This window comes from Poecile atricapillus, chromosome 3 (assembly GCF_030490865.1).
Source record: "Poecile atricapillus isolate bPoeAtr1 chromosome 3, bPoeAtr1.hap1, whole genome shotgun sequence".
NCBI classification, from domain to species: Eukaryota; Metazoa; Chordata; class Aves; order Passeriformes; family Paridae; genus Poecile; species Poecile atricapillus.
Window position 1 is genome coordinate 57,118,278 of NC_081251.1, and position 16,501 is coordinate 57,134,778.

The 16,501-nt window shown below is 37.9% G+C and overlaps 1 protein-coding gene across 1 annotated transcript in view; it reads right to left on the bottom strand.

The window, feature by feature from the left end:
* HBS1L (HBS1 like translational GTPase) overlaps window positions 1-9,352 on the bottom strand; it is a 59,055-nt gene extending 49,703 nt beyond the window's left edge. Inside the window, exons 1-4 of the mRNA XM_058834234.1 lie at window positions 9,188-9,352; window positions 6,542-6,607; window positions 4,675-4,812; window positions 2,339-2,533 (exon numbers count right to left, since the gene is read on the bottom strand). Of these exons, the coding sequence (XP_058690217.1) occupies window positions 2,339-2,533; window positions 4,675-4,812; window positions 6,542-6,607; window positions 9,188-9,230 (442 nt within the window). The 5' untranslated portion in view covers window positions 9,231-9,352. The remainder of the gene's footprint in view (window positions 1-2,338; window positions 2,534-4,674; window positions 4,813-6,541; window positions 6,608-9,187) is intronic.
* Between the last annotated feature and the right edge of the window lie 7,149 nt (window positions 9,353-16,501).

The following is a 16,501-nucleotide window of genomic DNA, read 5'->3' on the forward strand; positions in this document are numbered from 1 at the left end:
AGTAAAGTTCAAGACTTTCCAAAAGTTAAAATTGTTAAACTACCAGTGAAAATTATGCAAAAACTAAGATATTCAGTGCAACACTTTAAAAGTTCACATACAAATTTCTACCTATCAGCAAAAAGTGTAACATGTCAATTTAAAAAATGAAAAAAAAAATCAATTCTGGATCATAAATAGGTCCTATATAATTTTTTTTAATATAATGCAATATCAACACCAATGTTTTTGGTTTTTTTTTTTCCATTACTGTCTTGTAAAAGCTTTTCTTTGGTTAGCTTTCACAATATCATCAGGAGATGCTGATTTGAAGTCAAATGGTGTTATGGCTATGGTAGGACCAGTTTCCTTGGGTTTTACATCTTGTACTTGTCTACTGTATAGGAAAGTTTTATGTATCCCAACTGTGCGCCGCTTATACCCTTTTGGAGGATAACGGAGGCACAAGGTTAAAGCAAAAGCTGAAGGCCTTGCACGCAGCGCCTTAATCCATGAAAGGGACAAATCCTGCTTCTTAAGACCATGCCCTTTTTTGGGTTTCCTGTTTGTTTTGGCAGAACCAGAACCTTTTCCTTGTTTTTCTTTTACAAGTTTTGTTTCAGGACTTAAGATATTTGACTGTCCTGGCACACTTTTCTCTGTAGATACCTCTACATTTTTTACAAGGACACTTAAATCGATGTTGGTTCCTTGGGAGGGCCTCAATTCAGTTACACTGCACAAGGGCAAGTCAGTCCTTTGCTCAGTTTTATCTATTTCAATAGTCTCTGCTATTAAATCTGAGAGTGATAAATTCTCAACCTCCTTTACTGGAGAAACTGTAGAAAGGGCTAGAGAAGACAAAGATCCTGTTAGCTCTGGCATCCCACCTGACGTTTGGGGTTGACTTACTAGTTGTGATAATGATGAGGTTCCCAATTTCCTATCAGTGAGACTTGCTGTTGACTGGGTATAAAGATCAGCCAAAGAGTAACAGTGGCTAGCACTGCTTTCCTGGCGCTCCTGAAGCAAGTCAGCCAATGATGTACTTCCAGATCTTAACACTGGCAAAGCAGCCATGTCTGAAGAGGGGCTTTCTTGCTTTCTACTTTGTGCAAGTGAAGAAAAATTTTCAAGAAGTTGATTCTTTTTATTTACAGTATGACTGACTTCATTACCAAGAGCCAAGTTTCCTAAAGCACTTGCTAAACATGGAGGACTATAAAAGTCTGCATTACTATTACAACCAGAAGTTTTTGAGGAAACAAGAGGAATGCTGTGCTCAGGACTCAGAGAATCACAAACCACATTCTGCATCAGCAAGGATTTCAAGTCCTGCGTTTCCTTGCATTTCAGTGGGTTACTTCCTATGCTAGAGGAAACATCTTGACTGTCAGGAACCAAACTTACTGCATTAGCACTTTCTGGTAGTTGCTTCTCTGCCTGTTTATTCACAGGTTCACAAAATGATCCTTTACACAAATCATCACTGAACGCAGATGACAGAACAAATGAAGAGGATTTCAATGCTTTCCTTTCACATGAAGGTATATTGGATTTTTCAGAATTAGTAGTTAAAGAATAAAGAGCTGAATCACTTTTGGCTGTCAAGTTTCCAAACCCAGGTTTGTTGGTGTTGTCAGTAAAATTGTCTACTGCACAAGAGAAATTGTCTGTATCAACACACATTTCTGGACAACAATGTAAGTCTCCTTACCTTACAATAGCCAATAATTTTCAGATGGAAGTTGAGTCATAATGAAATATTCCATTTTTTAAAAGTTGACAGCAGCAACAAAAAAAAAAAATCAAGAAACATGAAAAGGCATTTAATTACTATGTGTCTTCCAAAGGTAAGGAATGTTCTACAATTAAATTACAGGCATCTACTGAAATACTTCAAGAACTTTAAGAATCAGCAAAGAATGCCAGCGAAGAGTACAAATATTTAAGTACAGATCAAACTAAGAAAACTACTGTATAGATACTACCCAAAAAGGTTGATATTAAGGATGGGAGATGTCAGTTTACCAAATAAGTAACAGAAGCACTAAACATTTAAAGAGGCTTTCCAAATTTAAGGACATGCATTAATTCAGTTAAGTCATATATTATAAATCAGAAATCTATCATGAACTGCAGATGGTCGCAGCTTGAATTGAAACTGACACTGAGGTGTTATTTTGACTTCAAGCTCAAGAAAAAGTCTTTCCTTTAAATGTTTTAGAATACACCTATAGTAAGTCAGTTTTCTTTTACTTTCCAAGAAATGACTATTGCAATGATAAGCATCTTCACAAAATTAAACAATTGATAGAAATTAATCACCTTGAAAGAAAACAATTAAATAAAAGTATACCTTTTGTAGTCTTTGCTAAAATCACAGCATCCTTATTCTTGGTCTTCACATTTTGCTTACTGCCTTGTGAAAGCACAAGATTCAAAGCCTTTTGTACATCAAATTTAGTATCCAGTACTGCTTGGACCATTGCTTGTTCTGGTATGGACTCTGCCAAAACTTCTCTCATTTGATCAAGGCATGAATTAAGACGGGCTGAAAGAAACACGTTATTGTTATAAGCTGCCCAAAAATATGTCTTCAATGGCCTAACCATGAGCACCACACCTCCGATTAGCGAACAGAAGGGAAAAATATTACAATAAGGGTTAATTTAGAAATTAACTTCAATCTCATTTACTGCCCTGATAGACTTTGCTCCCACACCCTGCAGAACATCTGACCTATTTCAGATATTGCAATAAAGAACATATTATTGACTACTTATTAATCTAGAAAGTCTCAGTACTGAAATATTTTAATGTCATAAAATAACTATCTTCACTGCAGAGAGGAGGTACAAATAATCACTGTAAAATTATCCAAAGTAATATAGTAAGTCAATGTAGAATCCCACTAAACAGCACATTTTAAGTGTTTACAGATGGTACAATTAACACCCAAAGTAAAACAGCATTTTCAGGGTCCTCAGGCCTTAACAACTGAAAACCAGGATCAACATGTCAGGTTTCAAACTACCTGTAATCTTTACCTTTTCAAAAACTGTAATGTATTTTTGGCTGATAAAATCAATTTTTTTTGGAGCATATTTCTGAAACTATTATATGCCTTTACTAAGATACTTGCTGGACAACAAGAGACTGAAAATTCACCAGGTTGCCACTCACTGCAAGCCATACAAACACTAAAGAGCAGAAGAAAATCTTCCTGAAATCCCAGTTTCTGCCAGTTCAGATTTTAGAAAATAGGAACTGAAGAACAGGAAGACAGCTACATATTTTTATTTGAACACATCCTGGAAGATGTTTAAATAAGTTTGCTTAAGGGAATTCAACATCACAGAATTCCAATCTCCCACAAGGTTACTTATATTAGCACCCTTTACCTGTAATTCAAATAGCAAGTGAATCTTCCCCAGACATTTGTTCTGCAAAACAAGTGTGGGCAGAGCCCTGAACAATGTGCTGGTTGACATTTTACTATCTAATACTCGACAAGAACAACCTTATAAAACTCTTTCCAGCCACCCTGGCTACATCAATAATTTTGTATTAATGGCCAACACTACATACTGTATCAAACATAATAGGTCTTGTGAGACCACTGCTGTTTTCACAGTAGAAGTGGATATTTTGAGCTTTCTTTTTCCTCCTTTTTTAGTCTAAAATGTTACTTTCCTTCCTGCTCCAATACTAATTCTTAACTGGTTGAGCCTGTCAAAAGCATTCTGCAAAGCCAGAGGACTACACTGTCTAGATGATCTGTACCATTATACTGGCTAATTCTTTCAAATTGCCCTCCACAGCTTTATTTCCTGCCGTAAAAACATATATATTATTCCCTAACATATCATACTTAACCAGATCTCTAAGCATTAGCTTAACTTCTACCAATTTACTTGACATGAAATCAAAATTCCTTAGAATTCACTGTTCTGAATTTTCTGCAACTTTTTTAAGTACCAAATGTCAATACACTTTAGTCTGATCTTTTCAACATTTTAAAAATAACCCTGATTATTTCCAAAACATTAAAAACTGTATTAACTATTAATACTTAGGAAAGTGACTTGTGAATCTTTTTCACAAAGCATGTAATTAGGCAGGAAGTTTAAAAAACAAAATCAAGGATTTTCCCCCAACCACTCAGCTCAGAACTCAGCTTGTAATGTGGAATTCACGGCTGCAAGAATGAATGAAAACAAAAGTCTTACGAATTCAAAACAGGGTAAGAAAAGATTGTACAGAATATTGGCTACTCTTTCAAGGAAATGCGAGACTTTGAAAACCTCTTAAATACTGCTAATTGCTATAATTTGGAATGCAAAACAAAGAAATCATTTTAATTCTAATACTCAGTTATAATATTCAAGAGTCAAGATTTGAGCTGTCAGTACAGCTGTTCTAATGCCTCCACTTCATATAAAATCTCATTATTTCTAGTAAGAAACTAAGAACACATTTCAGTGTGTGCAACCAAGTTACAAGTAGTACACAAAAGGTAATTACAAACTCGAAGAATGACCATGGAAGGTAGCTCCCTAAGGGTATTTTTTAATAACAAGATTCCAAAGTTGTGAGCAATGTCAATCAAGTAAGAAATATTAATTTAAGACTATTCTAGTAAATCTTTAATTCATGTAAGAGATTATTCTGATAGTTGTTTTCTGTAATTACCTCTATCAACTTCAGTCAACTGATGAGTGGATGTAAAACAATCAGCAGCAGCATCGATACCTTCATAGCCATATTCCTCCTCTAATGGCTCAGCAAATGTGTCTGGTTTGTCTCGTCTGGAGTAAATAAACTCAGCTGCTGCATTAGGTAAAAAAACAAAGTATTAAAAAAAAAGTCAAATGTTTTCTCCTCCTTTAAAAGCAAAACATAACTAAAGGTCAAATAAGTTAGGATGCTGAACTGCTGCAGTGTTTTCAAGGGGGTGGTGAGACACTATTGTATAATTACTACTTGAGGACTCATGCTAAAATATAAATAAGTTGTCATCACACTGGAACTACAGGCTGGGCAATATCACTGTATCAATGAAATGCAATAATTCTGCAAAGTTCATCATTACAAAAAAGATTATACTCCAGGTTTGAAAATTGTCTATACAAATTATCTATTGTCTATACAGTATTGTCTATACAAATCTATGGCCTAATGTCTCCAGAACCTTATACAATCATTTTTAAACTTAATTTGAATTACAAAAAGTTAGCATAAAACTAACGGTGCTTTTATAGTATGTGACTGTTAAATTACTGATATGAATTTAATAGAGTTGAACACATCCTTTCTTTCTTGGAATTTCATTAGAAATACAGCCCATGATTAAGAAGGCATAATCACATAAAACTTTAAACAAGTGCATGGTTTCACTCTGATTTAGTAATATTAAGGCATATACAGATAAAATTCCTTGCTGAAAAAGAACCCCAGTCATTATACTCTCTCAGAAATGTGCAAAGTCTAATGTAAATAAATTGCCTCTCGTGACGTAAAATCTGAAATCCACAGAAGCAGCAACTCTTAGCAACTGTTTCCCAAATGCATACACACCATTTCATATTCAATCACCATAAGTGAAGCAACTATTGTTTATACAATCTAGATCAGATTATTTTATAATTGAAGCTTCCACACAAAGTGTTCTTAGGAAATTACTGCGCACAGGCAGGAATTAATTTTGCCATTTATCAGTCTACACTTGAGCAAAAAGTACACATTGCACATTTTCATGACTGAACTCAATAGCATGGGAGATGGACCAGAGTTTTAAAAACCTAACTATCTCAAGTTCTAAGGCCAGAGGTTATACACTACATGACAGTCACAGTGGATTAGATCCAAATCAATTACCTGCAGTAGCACAGCTTCATGTCAACACCAGCTGTACTATTTCCAGGGCCTACTCAGCTCTAGAAACACTGCCACCAAATCTGGGGAAACCCTAAACTGATAATCTTGCCAGAGACTAGACTGGAGAACACAACATAATGGTTCTATAGCCAGGCTGAATTCAGCTGGGCTGAGCCACTCCAACTATGCCTTACCTGAGCACACAGTCATCGCTATTTTTACATCTACTTTGCAACATTGCAAATGCTGGAAGGCTGATTAGCTCCACATGCTCTTGCATGAGAGGACCAGCAGTGCAACCCACATTTACTCAAAGATGCATAAAAGACACCAACTATCAGGTGCACCGTAACAACTGTTAAACCCAGGTAGATCCTACTAACCATGTGAAAAGATACCAAATGTTTCAAGATTATTAACACATCCCCACAGAGCAGATTTTTACATTACCAAGTACATTCCAGCCATTTAGGATAATATACATGTAGGACTCAGGATGTGGCCAGCTGTCTAATGGGACTTTCAAAAATCCAATGCCTAATACTACATAACTGACTGTAACAGGATTATGGCCACTAGGCACCTTGCAAAAGTGTCACTAGCTTTTAAAATTTGTTTTAATTTAGAAATAAATATCTGAACAGGTATCAATGAGCAATACTTGATAATTATTTGAACTAACCTGTTGAAGGAGAAATGCAATAATCATCTTCTACTGATTGGCCATACACATCATCATCTTCAAAGTCTATGAAGCAAAAACAGCAAGATTAATCTGCACAATATTATTATTTAATAATATAATTCAAAGCATAGATTTTGCACAAGGTTTTATGAAACAATGCACTTCCTGTATTCCAGAAATATAGTTAGATTCTGTTTATTTACCAAGGTAAGAAGTAACCTAGGTTCCAATAATACAATTTCATTACAATACTATAATTTAACATTTAATGCTCTATTCATTAGAATAAAAATTGTCAAGAGCTACCACACTTCACACCTCCTCCTTCAACATCTCTTTTACTCTCACAGACTAAATCCAACTTTCTACAGTTCCACAAATCTTTACCCACGGCACTTCTCTCAATATTTTTGGTTGACCTCTCAGTCTTCACCCCAGACAGACAGTTTAATTATAATTTCTACTCCAACAACTCAGGATCAGCATTTCTACTCTACTCCTATGCATGTCTCGCTTTCTTCTCTATTTTATGCTTATGCCATCCACCTTGTAAAGAAGTTCAGCAAAGCAAAAAAACAATTCACAATTCCCTTTGAATATGCAAAATTTCAGGTAAAAAGCAAGTATCTTATACAATTACTTAAAGATAAAAATATTCTTTCCTCATAAAAAAAGGGCACCAAGAAATACAAAGAGTAAGTTATGCAACTTTCCCTCCAAAAACTAATCCTAGTATTACGTCAATCTTAAAAAAAAAGTGTAATTTTCACTAAGTAATAATGAAAAACATGAAAAAAGTGACAAACTATACTAAAGACATTACTGCACTTGGCAGTTTCACAAGTAATATCTATTCTTCATTGTTTTAAAAGACAGACCACCACATGCACTGACCATAACAATTAGCATTTAAAAATTACATAAATTACAGAGAACACAGTAGAAGCTACTTAAGCATTCCAGCTGTATTGCCAAGATATTTGCAGATGGCATATCACATTTGGTTATGATCACAGATTCTCAGAAAGGAGAGGGGAAAAAAATGGAACATGGTCAAATAAAGACCAGAAGATCTAAGGCCTCAGAAGCTTTCCTATAAAAGGAAACCAAAAAATACTCTAAATATTTTACTCTAAAACTTTTCTACTGAGAAATGCGAATCATGTATGGGCATTACAGAAACACATGCAGCATAAAAAGAACAATTTGCATTACATAGAAAAGACACAAAGCCTATTTCATTTGGGCCATAAATGTTTCTGTGTGACTACAGAAAAAACATGGTGGCAAGACCTGACAGGTAACCTCACAGTCATGTTTCCAATAGAAGTAACAACTTAATGGCTACAGCAAATAACTGTGTATCTCAGAAAACTCATTAAAAGAGAGTTATGAACACTGAAATTAACTCCATGGATTGCACACTCAACTTCTCAAAATCCAGAGACTCAGCTGAAACCAACATTCCAACCCATCTGTGATGAAAAATGGTCTGTAAAGGATGAAAAATCAAGCAGTAAAATTCCTAATTGAGTTCAAGATTTTCAAGGTAAATTTACACTAGCAGAAACTGCAAGGTGGGAACACATAACCAGCACAGCTCACCAGAACTTACAACTTCCAACAAATTCTAAGATCAGAGCGCAAAACCCAATTTCCACTACTATAATACATAAAACCTGTGTAGTCTGTTCACTCAACTGAAGATCAGAGGCAGGCTGAAGCATTTCTTGCATTTTTTTAATAATCTGACAGTGTAGCAACAAAATTGCTGCTCTCTTACCTAAAGGTTCTTCAAAATACCAGAATGAACTGAAGTGTGTCCATTTCTCCACAGCCCAAGCCAATAATGACTTTGAGGGGGAAAAAAATACACTGATTTACAGTTTGCCTAAGCTAATGGGGCCAGGGCACAAAGAAAGCTGCAGGTACAAGACAGGTTCTTATGGAATACCTCCTTCATTCCATGCAAAAAGCTTAATTAAAATGAGACAGCTGCCTGAAAAAGAGATTATTCCTTAAATGCACAACTCCATCTTTAAGAACTACATTTCTTCCTCAAGTAACAGCTGTTGACTCCTATTAACATCAGCAACATTTCGTTAGAGTTTGGCCGTGAACACAAACTTTTAAGTTTTGCAAGACTAGAAATGGATGCGTTCAACCGTACTGAGGCTTTTTTCGACTCAGTGCCGCCACTAAAAAGCGGAGTCAACTTGGACAGCTCAAGGCAATGCAGGTAGAACCCAGCTGTGCCTTGGACCCCGTCCCAAGGCCAGGCTCTCCGCGTGTGGAAGCTCCCGGGAGGCCCCGGCAGCAGGAGGAGGTCCTGGATGGCAGAGTGGCCACGTGTGCCCGACCCTCCCCACTCGGGCGGGAAACGGGCCGGGAACGGGGCGGGGAGAGGCCTCGCCCGGAGCCCCGGCCAACCCCCGCCGAGGGGAGGTGAGGGGGCGGTTTTTCCCCTCCCACCGCCCCTGACAGCCCCCCGGGCCCTCCCCTGCCGCCGTGCGGGCCCCGCCACACCCTCCTGCCCGCGGCCACCGGGACGGGAGGCCCGGCCGGTGGCAGGGGCACAGGCCGGGAGGAGCGCGGAGGGACCGGCAGCTGCTATCACCAGCGCCTGCTCGCCATAACCGCTACCTTCGTCGTAGTTATATCCTCGGACGTTCCTGTGCCGGGACATGACGACGGGGGCGGCCTCGCTGACTCCCTCGCCCGCCCGCGGTGGCGCTGGCACGACCGGCCTAGGTCGCCATGTTGAAGTCCGGCGGCGCCCGGCGGAATCCCCCCTTGCGCAGGCGCGCGGAGCGCCGCTTCCGCTCCGGTGCGCTGCTGGGCATGCGCACTGCCCGGCCCGCCTGGCTCGCGCGCTGGCTCGCGCCGCGCGGGGCCGGGGGCGGCTCCCGGAGGCGCTCACGCCGCCCTCGCGCCGGGCCCGGCTGAGGCGGCCCGGGCGGCGGAGGGAGCGGGAGGAGCGATGGCCCCGGCCCCGGAACGGCCCAGTGGCTACTGGAGGTGGCACTTGGAGCTGAGGTGTAGCTGACCTGGTGGAGACCAGCCCAACTTGGTCTCGATGATCTTGGAGGCCTCCTCCAATCTGAACAAACGTTGTTGTGGTTCTGCAGGGTCTAGTAGCATTGAGTCTTATCTGAAGTAGCTGTCTGTTTAGTAATGCGAGTTATAAGGAAAAGCTAGATAAGAGGTGCCATTTTCTGTCAATTTATGAGTTTGGTTCAAGCCAAAAATGGGAAATTTTACATGTAAGCGTTTTAAAACTTATTCAAAAATAGTTGCATCATTGATTAAAAGGGAATATTCTACATACGTCTAAATTCAATAAGGGTATGCTTATTTAAAAACACTAGGAAGAAGTGTATTTGTTCTGTGTACCACCACAGGAACTGGGTTTGAAAGGCTTTGAAATTAAGGACAAGGCCTTTCTCAATTCTGGATCTGAAGCAGCTCCAGCTGACCTGGCTTTTGATGATGAGTAGCCATTACAGTCCAGGGGCTGACTAGTGGCCAGGCTTAGGTGAGCTGCTCTAGGTAAATGCAAGCAACGCAAGTAATAATTAGCATTGTTGTTGGCAGTGTTAAGAAGCAAAATGTCAAAGCATTAGGCTCCATGAAGCCTTGATCTGACTACATTGGCACATTACTGTGACACTTTCTAATGCCAAGTTTCAGCCTGCAGGAACAGTTGTACTGCCAGGGGTTCAGATACCTGAGGAATGTTCCTACAGCTACTTGCCTTGCTGGGGCAGACAGGGAAGGACAAGCAGAAAAGACCTTAAGCTCTGGTGAGAAAGGGAGTTGGGATGGAGATCCCATGTTACAAGCTCCAGCTCTGACAGAATCTGTTTCTACATCTGCAAGTCCAATTGTTCCCCAGATACCTGCATTCATCTATAGACTCAGGAGCTGCTAGGCAGATGATGCCATTAATATTTCTGAAGGCAGGTGTCTTCATCTTTGAGACCTTCAATAATTTATTTACCATCTTTTTCATCCAGTCTTGACAATACCAGAAATCGAGTCCCCCTCCAGCCACCTGTGTGCTTCAGGTGTCCTCCAATACCCCAGCTCAGAGCCACACATCCCTACAATCACATGCCCTGCTTGTGTACCTGCCACCTAACTATTGTCTTGTCCTTGCCCACATGCCAAAATTGTCACTATCTACCACTCCACATCCTTCCTGGTCACCACCACAGGCAGGAAGTATTCACCATAAGCCAAAAGTTTGTGTTCATATACAAATAATATGCAAAGGTGTAGATTGTTTCCTTATGTTATTTGCATATTTCTAACTCATTTCTACAGAGAAGTACATGCAGCTGAACAGGCTTAGGCTCTATAAAATGACTTTCATACAGGGCTAGGATTAAAACAGAATTGGAAACAAAGATTTCTGATACTGGTGCCCTGTTGGCCTTTAGTGTCCCAAATGTTCTCTGCAGCAGAGGTTTAATAGTAGTTGTGCTAATCATTATCTGTCCCAATCTCTTGACATGAGTCAAAGATACTAAAGTGAAGACTTGCTGTCATCCATAATTACTATGGCCTGGGTAGCACACTTCTAAATTCAAAACCTGATTTCAGCTTTCTGAGCCTTCAGTGACTTAACTTGAGACATGGTATCACTACAATTATAGAGCATCCTTCTAGTCCACCTCCAACAGCTTTACTTTGGAAAATACACGCTTTCCAGCCTCTGGAATTATTTCAATCCTGTTCTTCAAATGTCAAAAACTCCAGTACATATTAATCATGTAAACTTAAGTTGTTTTTTTTTTTTCTTTCAGGTAGTGACAGTTCTCATTTCTCACACTTGACCGTTGTGTTGTGAAGATATTTCTTTTATCCTTCTTATTGATGCTTTTTATATAAATCACCAGCTGCTTATCAAATAATAATTTTTTCACATTTTAATTATTTTTATTAATTCTCTTGATTTTCAGTGACTGTGACCGCTACAGATATAATGCTCATTTAATTTGCTTGATTGTCAAATGTAACATTGTTTTCAAGATTTCAAAATTAGTTCAAAACAGGAAAATAAATAACAGTTGTAAAAATATAAAGGGTAAGCCAAATGAAGTCAATGATATACTATGTAGTCTTTCCATGGTATCAACAGTGAACTTAAAAGGTTGCTACGTTTCTTCTTTTAAAGTGTAATAGGCTATATCATACAAGACCTAAGGAAAAAGAACCCAAAGACAACAATTTCTTACAGGAGCACAATTATTTCATATTATCTAGCTTCAAAGAATAGTAAATATACTGTGATTATTCCTTGCCTTTTCTTAATTCTGAGGCCTATAGAAATATTTTAGGGAAAGATGTTCAAGAAATAATAAGCTTTAGTCCTCAAGCCCTAGCTATATCTCAGTTAGTGCTACTTGTACCTGAATGCAAGGTTCATGGAAAGCAAAGCAGTCTATAATTAAACATTATTCCTTCAGCAGCAACTAAAGCACCATCAGAGAAGCTCGTCAGTCTGGCTCCAGCAGCTCTGACTGAGGAGTGACTAATCAGGTCACTTCTGGCATTCATTTCCTTCCTGCCCACTGAGATTATATATTACTTTAAGGTGTGTGCCTTAAGAAGTGAACTAAGATCACCAGTCTCAATCCAGGTGGCAGCATTTCTGGTAATCCTCTTTTCTTCAGCAATCTGCTAGGCACTCCCAGCCCTAGCACTATGGATTTTTTTTGTAACTGTAAGAATCAGTTGATAAAATATTTAATAATTTAATTTTAGCTAAATGGAAAGTGTTTCATATGATGTTATTTCTTCTTAAAGTGAAACTGCCAAGCTTTTTCGTAGTTTAGTAGTCTTAGTTACAAAATATTCAGTCTATTTCAATATAGTATTGTCCTTTTAAACCAAAGTCAAGCAAGGGCTGGTCTGGGAAAAAACCAGCATAATTCCAGATGTTTTACCACACTACCAGGTGTGGGTGTTAAGTTCTAAAATATATAAATGTGTCACTAAACACATTTCCAGCTGCTAAACGATCTGACTAGCTCAAAAGAACTGCAGCCAGTAAATACGTCTTTTTGATGTCATGTAGTCAGAAGCTGATTTAAAAGTAAGAAAACAGAGTATTAATAAATTATCATTTTGTACATATGGTAAATAGCAAGTGTCTCCAATTTTCCACAGTATGAATGAGCTTGTTAAATATATTTATTATTTCTTTGGGAATGGATCAATGCAGAACAACAAGTTTCACATATGAGTGATTTATGTGAAGTCGAGACCTTACACAGTTTCAACAGGACCTATTAACAGCTACATTAGATGGCAGCTGATGGCAAACAGTGATGTAATGGCAATTCAATCTGGAAAAGTGACCTATTTGTATAGTTTAAAACAGAATCATTTTGACTAGAAAAGACCTTTAAGATTATTGAGTCTAATACAGCCATAAACCTAACACTGCCAAGTCAACCACATTTGTGTTCCTCACAAGTATCTAAACTTCCTGTTACAATAAAGAATAAAATATTTCAGTGACTTCGGGTACATCTATACTTTCTGAGACTCTTTGATTTCAATCCCAAGTTCCCCTGTTATCATGCTGCCTCCCTGCTGGCTCTCAGACTGCTTCTCATCTGCAGTGACCCAAATATTGGCCCAGAAAGGGAAGTTCAGTCTCTGCAAGGAGGGGAACTGCCTTGAACTGCACAGCTGGGACAAGAGGAGTTCAAATTCGAGCATGGTTGCCAAGAGCATGGCTTCCCTGTGAAGCACTCAGTGAAAACCTATTACCTACCGGTTTTACCCCTGAATAAAAATAATATTTTATTACAGCAGAGTGGCATTCACTTCTAGTCAGTCTATGAAGTTTATTGTTGGTACAGAGAGGGATAGGTGATGAAAATCATCGGGGGTATTGGAAATTTCTTATATGAAGAAAGATGAAAAGGATTACGAGTTTGTCTTACAGAGAAGATGTATAAAATGGAACCTGGCCAAAGTTTATACTAGGAGTGGCTGAGAAATAATCATTGGGTTTTGTTTTTTTCTCATAGTAACAGCTTTTCTCAATTTCCTTGAAACTGAAAGAAGGCTAATTTTAAACTGATAAAAGTAGACAATTTTAATTTAGCGCAGAATTAGACTACAAAGTTCATGAGCAAAATAAATGATCATGGCTAAAAAGTTAGCAAGATTTAAACAGTTTAGACACTTGTGTAGATGACAAGAATACTTAAACATGATCAAAATAAATATTTCAAGTCTATATAAAATTCAGAGAAGTATGAAAATTTTCATGTTAGAGATTCCAAGTATTTTCTTGCTACAGGTGACTGACAGGATAAATCAAGGAAGCTGAAGACCTAAGGAAGAAACGAAACAGAAGGCTGTCATTATGACTTGGTTGAATATGATGCACATGTCCACACTACAGCAATTTATAATGACACATATATATATTTATAGTGCATAAAGGCAGCATTCTGTTGTGTGTGGTTATATACAACAATTTATGAAGCACTTTTAAAAATTTGTCATGGATCCTGGCTACTGCCATAAACTGACTTCATCAATTTGTCTGTAATGATTGGACATAGAGATGCAATCAAGCTTTCAGTAACAGCAGGGAGACCTTTTTCTACTGCATCCATAGGGAAAAAAAAAAACAACAAACCAACCTTAGATCCTGGAAAATGTCTTTTGAGAGACATTACACAAGTATCCATAGCTTCAAATCAAAAGAGGGTAAATATTGAGAAATCCATCACTTTTCTGTATGGAGTGATTAATGACACAAATCTGACTGAGACATTCCACTACTGATCTCTTCTTATAAACCTTAAATGAAAAACAAATGCTGAGACATGTGTGCTTCTGGGAGGCACAATAATACTTAGCTTGTTGAGAAGACAGCTTGTTAAAGTCTAAGAATTATGTTAGAATTACTCTGATTTTGTTTTCTGTGTTCTGCACTTTTAGATTTTTCAGACCTGCCTTTGACAAACCCAACTATATATTTTGGGCTATTGAGTCAGGGAAACCCACTGTACTTGCCTCTCTCATGGTTAACCTCCATGGTTATTCTGAGTCACGTTTCTTTGCATGTGAGACTCAGAACTGAGTCTGTAAAACTGGGATACATCAGGTTGAAAAGATTTATATGGTGTTATTAAATGTGTCAGGAAGCACCATTTGATGAATAAGAAACATGGCTTCATTCAGACTGATACTATACGTCAGTCTGACTAAAGTCTTTGTTTCCTCTGTCCTCAAAAATTTCACTTTCAAAGGGTGATTCTTCTAGAAATTATCAAGTCCCTCTTTATCTCTCAAATGATTCTCATGTGCTGCACACTGAAGAATCCCATAGCAGGTATTGCTAATTCATCCTGAAATCACATGACATAATGCACTTCAGATGCTCTTTTATTTTGCATTTTTTGCTTTGTCTTCTGGTTATAGTTGGTGTATCCTAGAGTCAAATGCAGTCCTTCATCACAAAGCAGAGACTCTAGCAGGGAATGGAAATCTTGCAATAATCTATGCAATAATATCCTTTTAGTTCCATTTTTTCTTTTTATCTGATATCCAGAAACTACTTAACAAGATGCTCATTTACTATCTAGTTTGTTTCACATGTTTAAAGTATAAAATTCTATCACTTGCTATTAGAACAGTGTCCTATCTTCCATGAGCTAATCTTTTATGGCAGATGCACTGTCTTAAATGTATAAATCTATTAGAAAACCGATCTGATAAGAATTTATGCCTGCAAAATGATGATTCACTTATATCAATGTACTTGTCACTCAGACCTTAAAAAAAAATACATAATACCACAGAATTGGGTGGGTGCTTAAAATATGCAAGACTTCGATAATAGGAAAACATTAGCCACAAAGTGTGAAGGAGAAACACCAATTAAAAAATAAAATTACCAGTCCTAAGTTTCCGAGTTTGTACACTATATATTATGAACAACAGCATGTAAGCTGTTGGTCTTAGGGTGCTGCAGCAGCTACCTCATGGGTGACAGCCTGATTTCAGTTTAACTGGCAGTATCTTATTCATCTCCCCAGTTTTCATATCTGTGCTTTATAAAAGCAAACATAGCTTAGGCCTTATGAATCAATATTTTAATAGTGATGTCCAAAGCTGAACTGATGTGGATATTCTAATTAAACATCATGGTATCTCAAAAAAAACTGTCCAAAAGAATAGTCTCACTTTATAAGTTATCTCTGAGGACAGGTTAACTATATGAACATTTGCTTAATGTGCTTAAAATTATAATTTTTTTACGTGATTTTGTTGCTGATTTCAGGTGCTTTCATCTTTGTATTGAAGTCCACATGTGTTTTATGTTTGTATCCGTGGAATGAATCCCCTGAAAGACACAACAGCCTTGTAGTGTAAGCCAAATTCAGTTAACATTAAAGTATTTTTTTTTCACAAACCGTGCATGAACACAATGGTTCTTTCTGTGTCTCTACTATGGATAAAATATTTTCCCAGAATACTTCATACTGGTACCTTGCACCAATCATTCCTACAGACATTACCTGTCTAACACCAGAGGCTAGCACCTCTGACTTATAATATCAACTACATCATCTTTGAATTGAGAGAGTCCCTGCAGCAACAGTCTCTCTTTGCCCTGCACTCATAGAAATAAAGAATGAACTTAATTTTCCTTCTACGTTAGTAATTTTGTGGAGGCTTTTGATGGGGAAGGATTTGAAAACTTTTACAGAAACAAAGTTTTTGAAAAAACAATTTTAATATATTTAATCATCATATATTCAGTATCAAGATGCAGGAGGGGGACTCAAATTAGTGCTCCCTCAGATGGAGAAACATGTAAAAAGTGGATGTTACATGCACTGTGTATACGCAGAGTTTCACATTAGTCATAGTGTGGACCCAGTGATGGGTCACAGAGAAATAGAGACAATTCTGGTTATA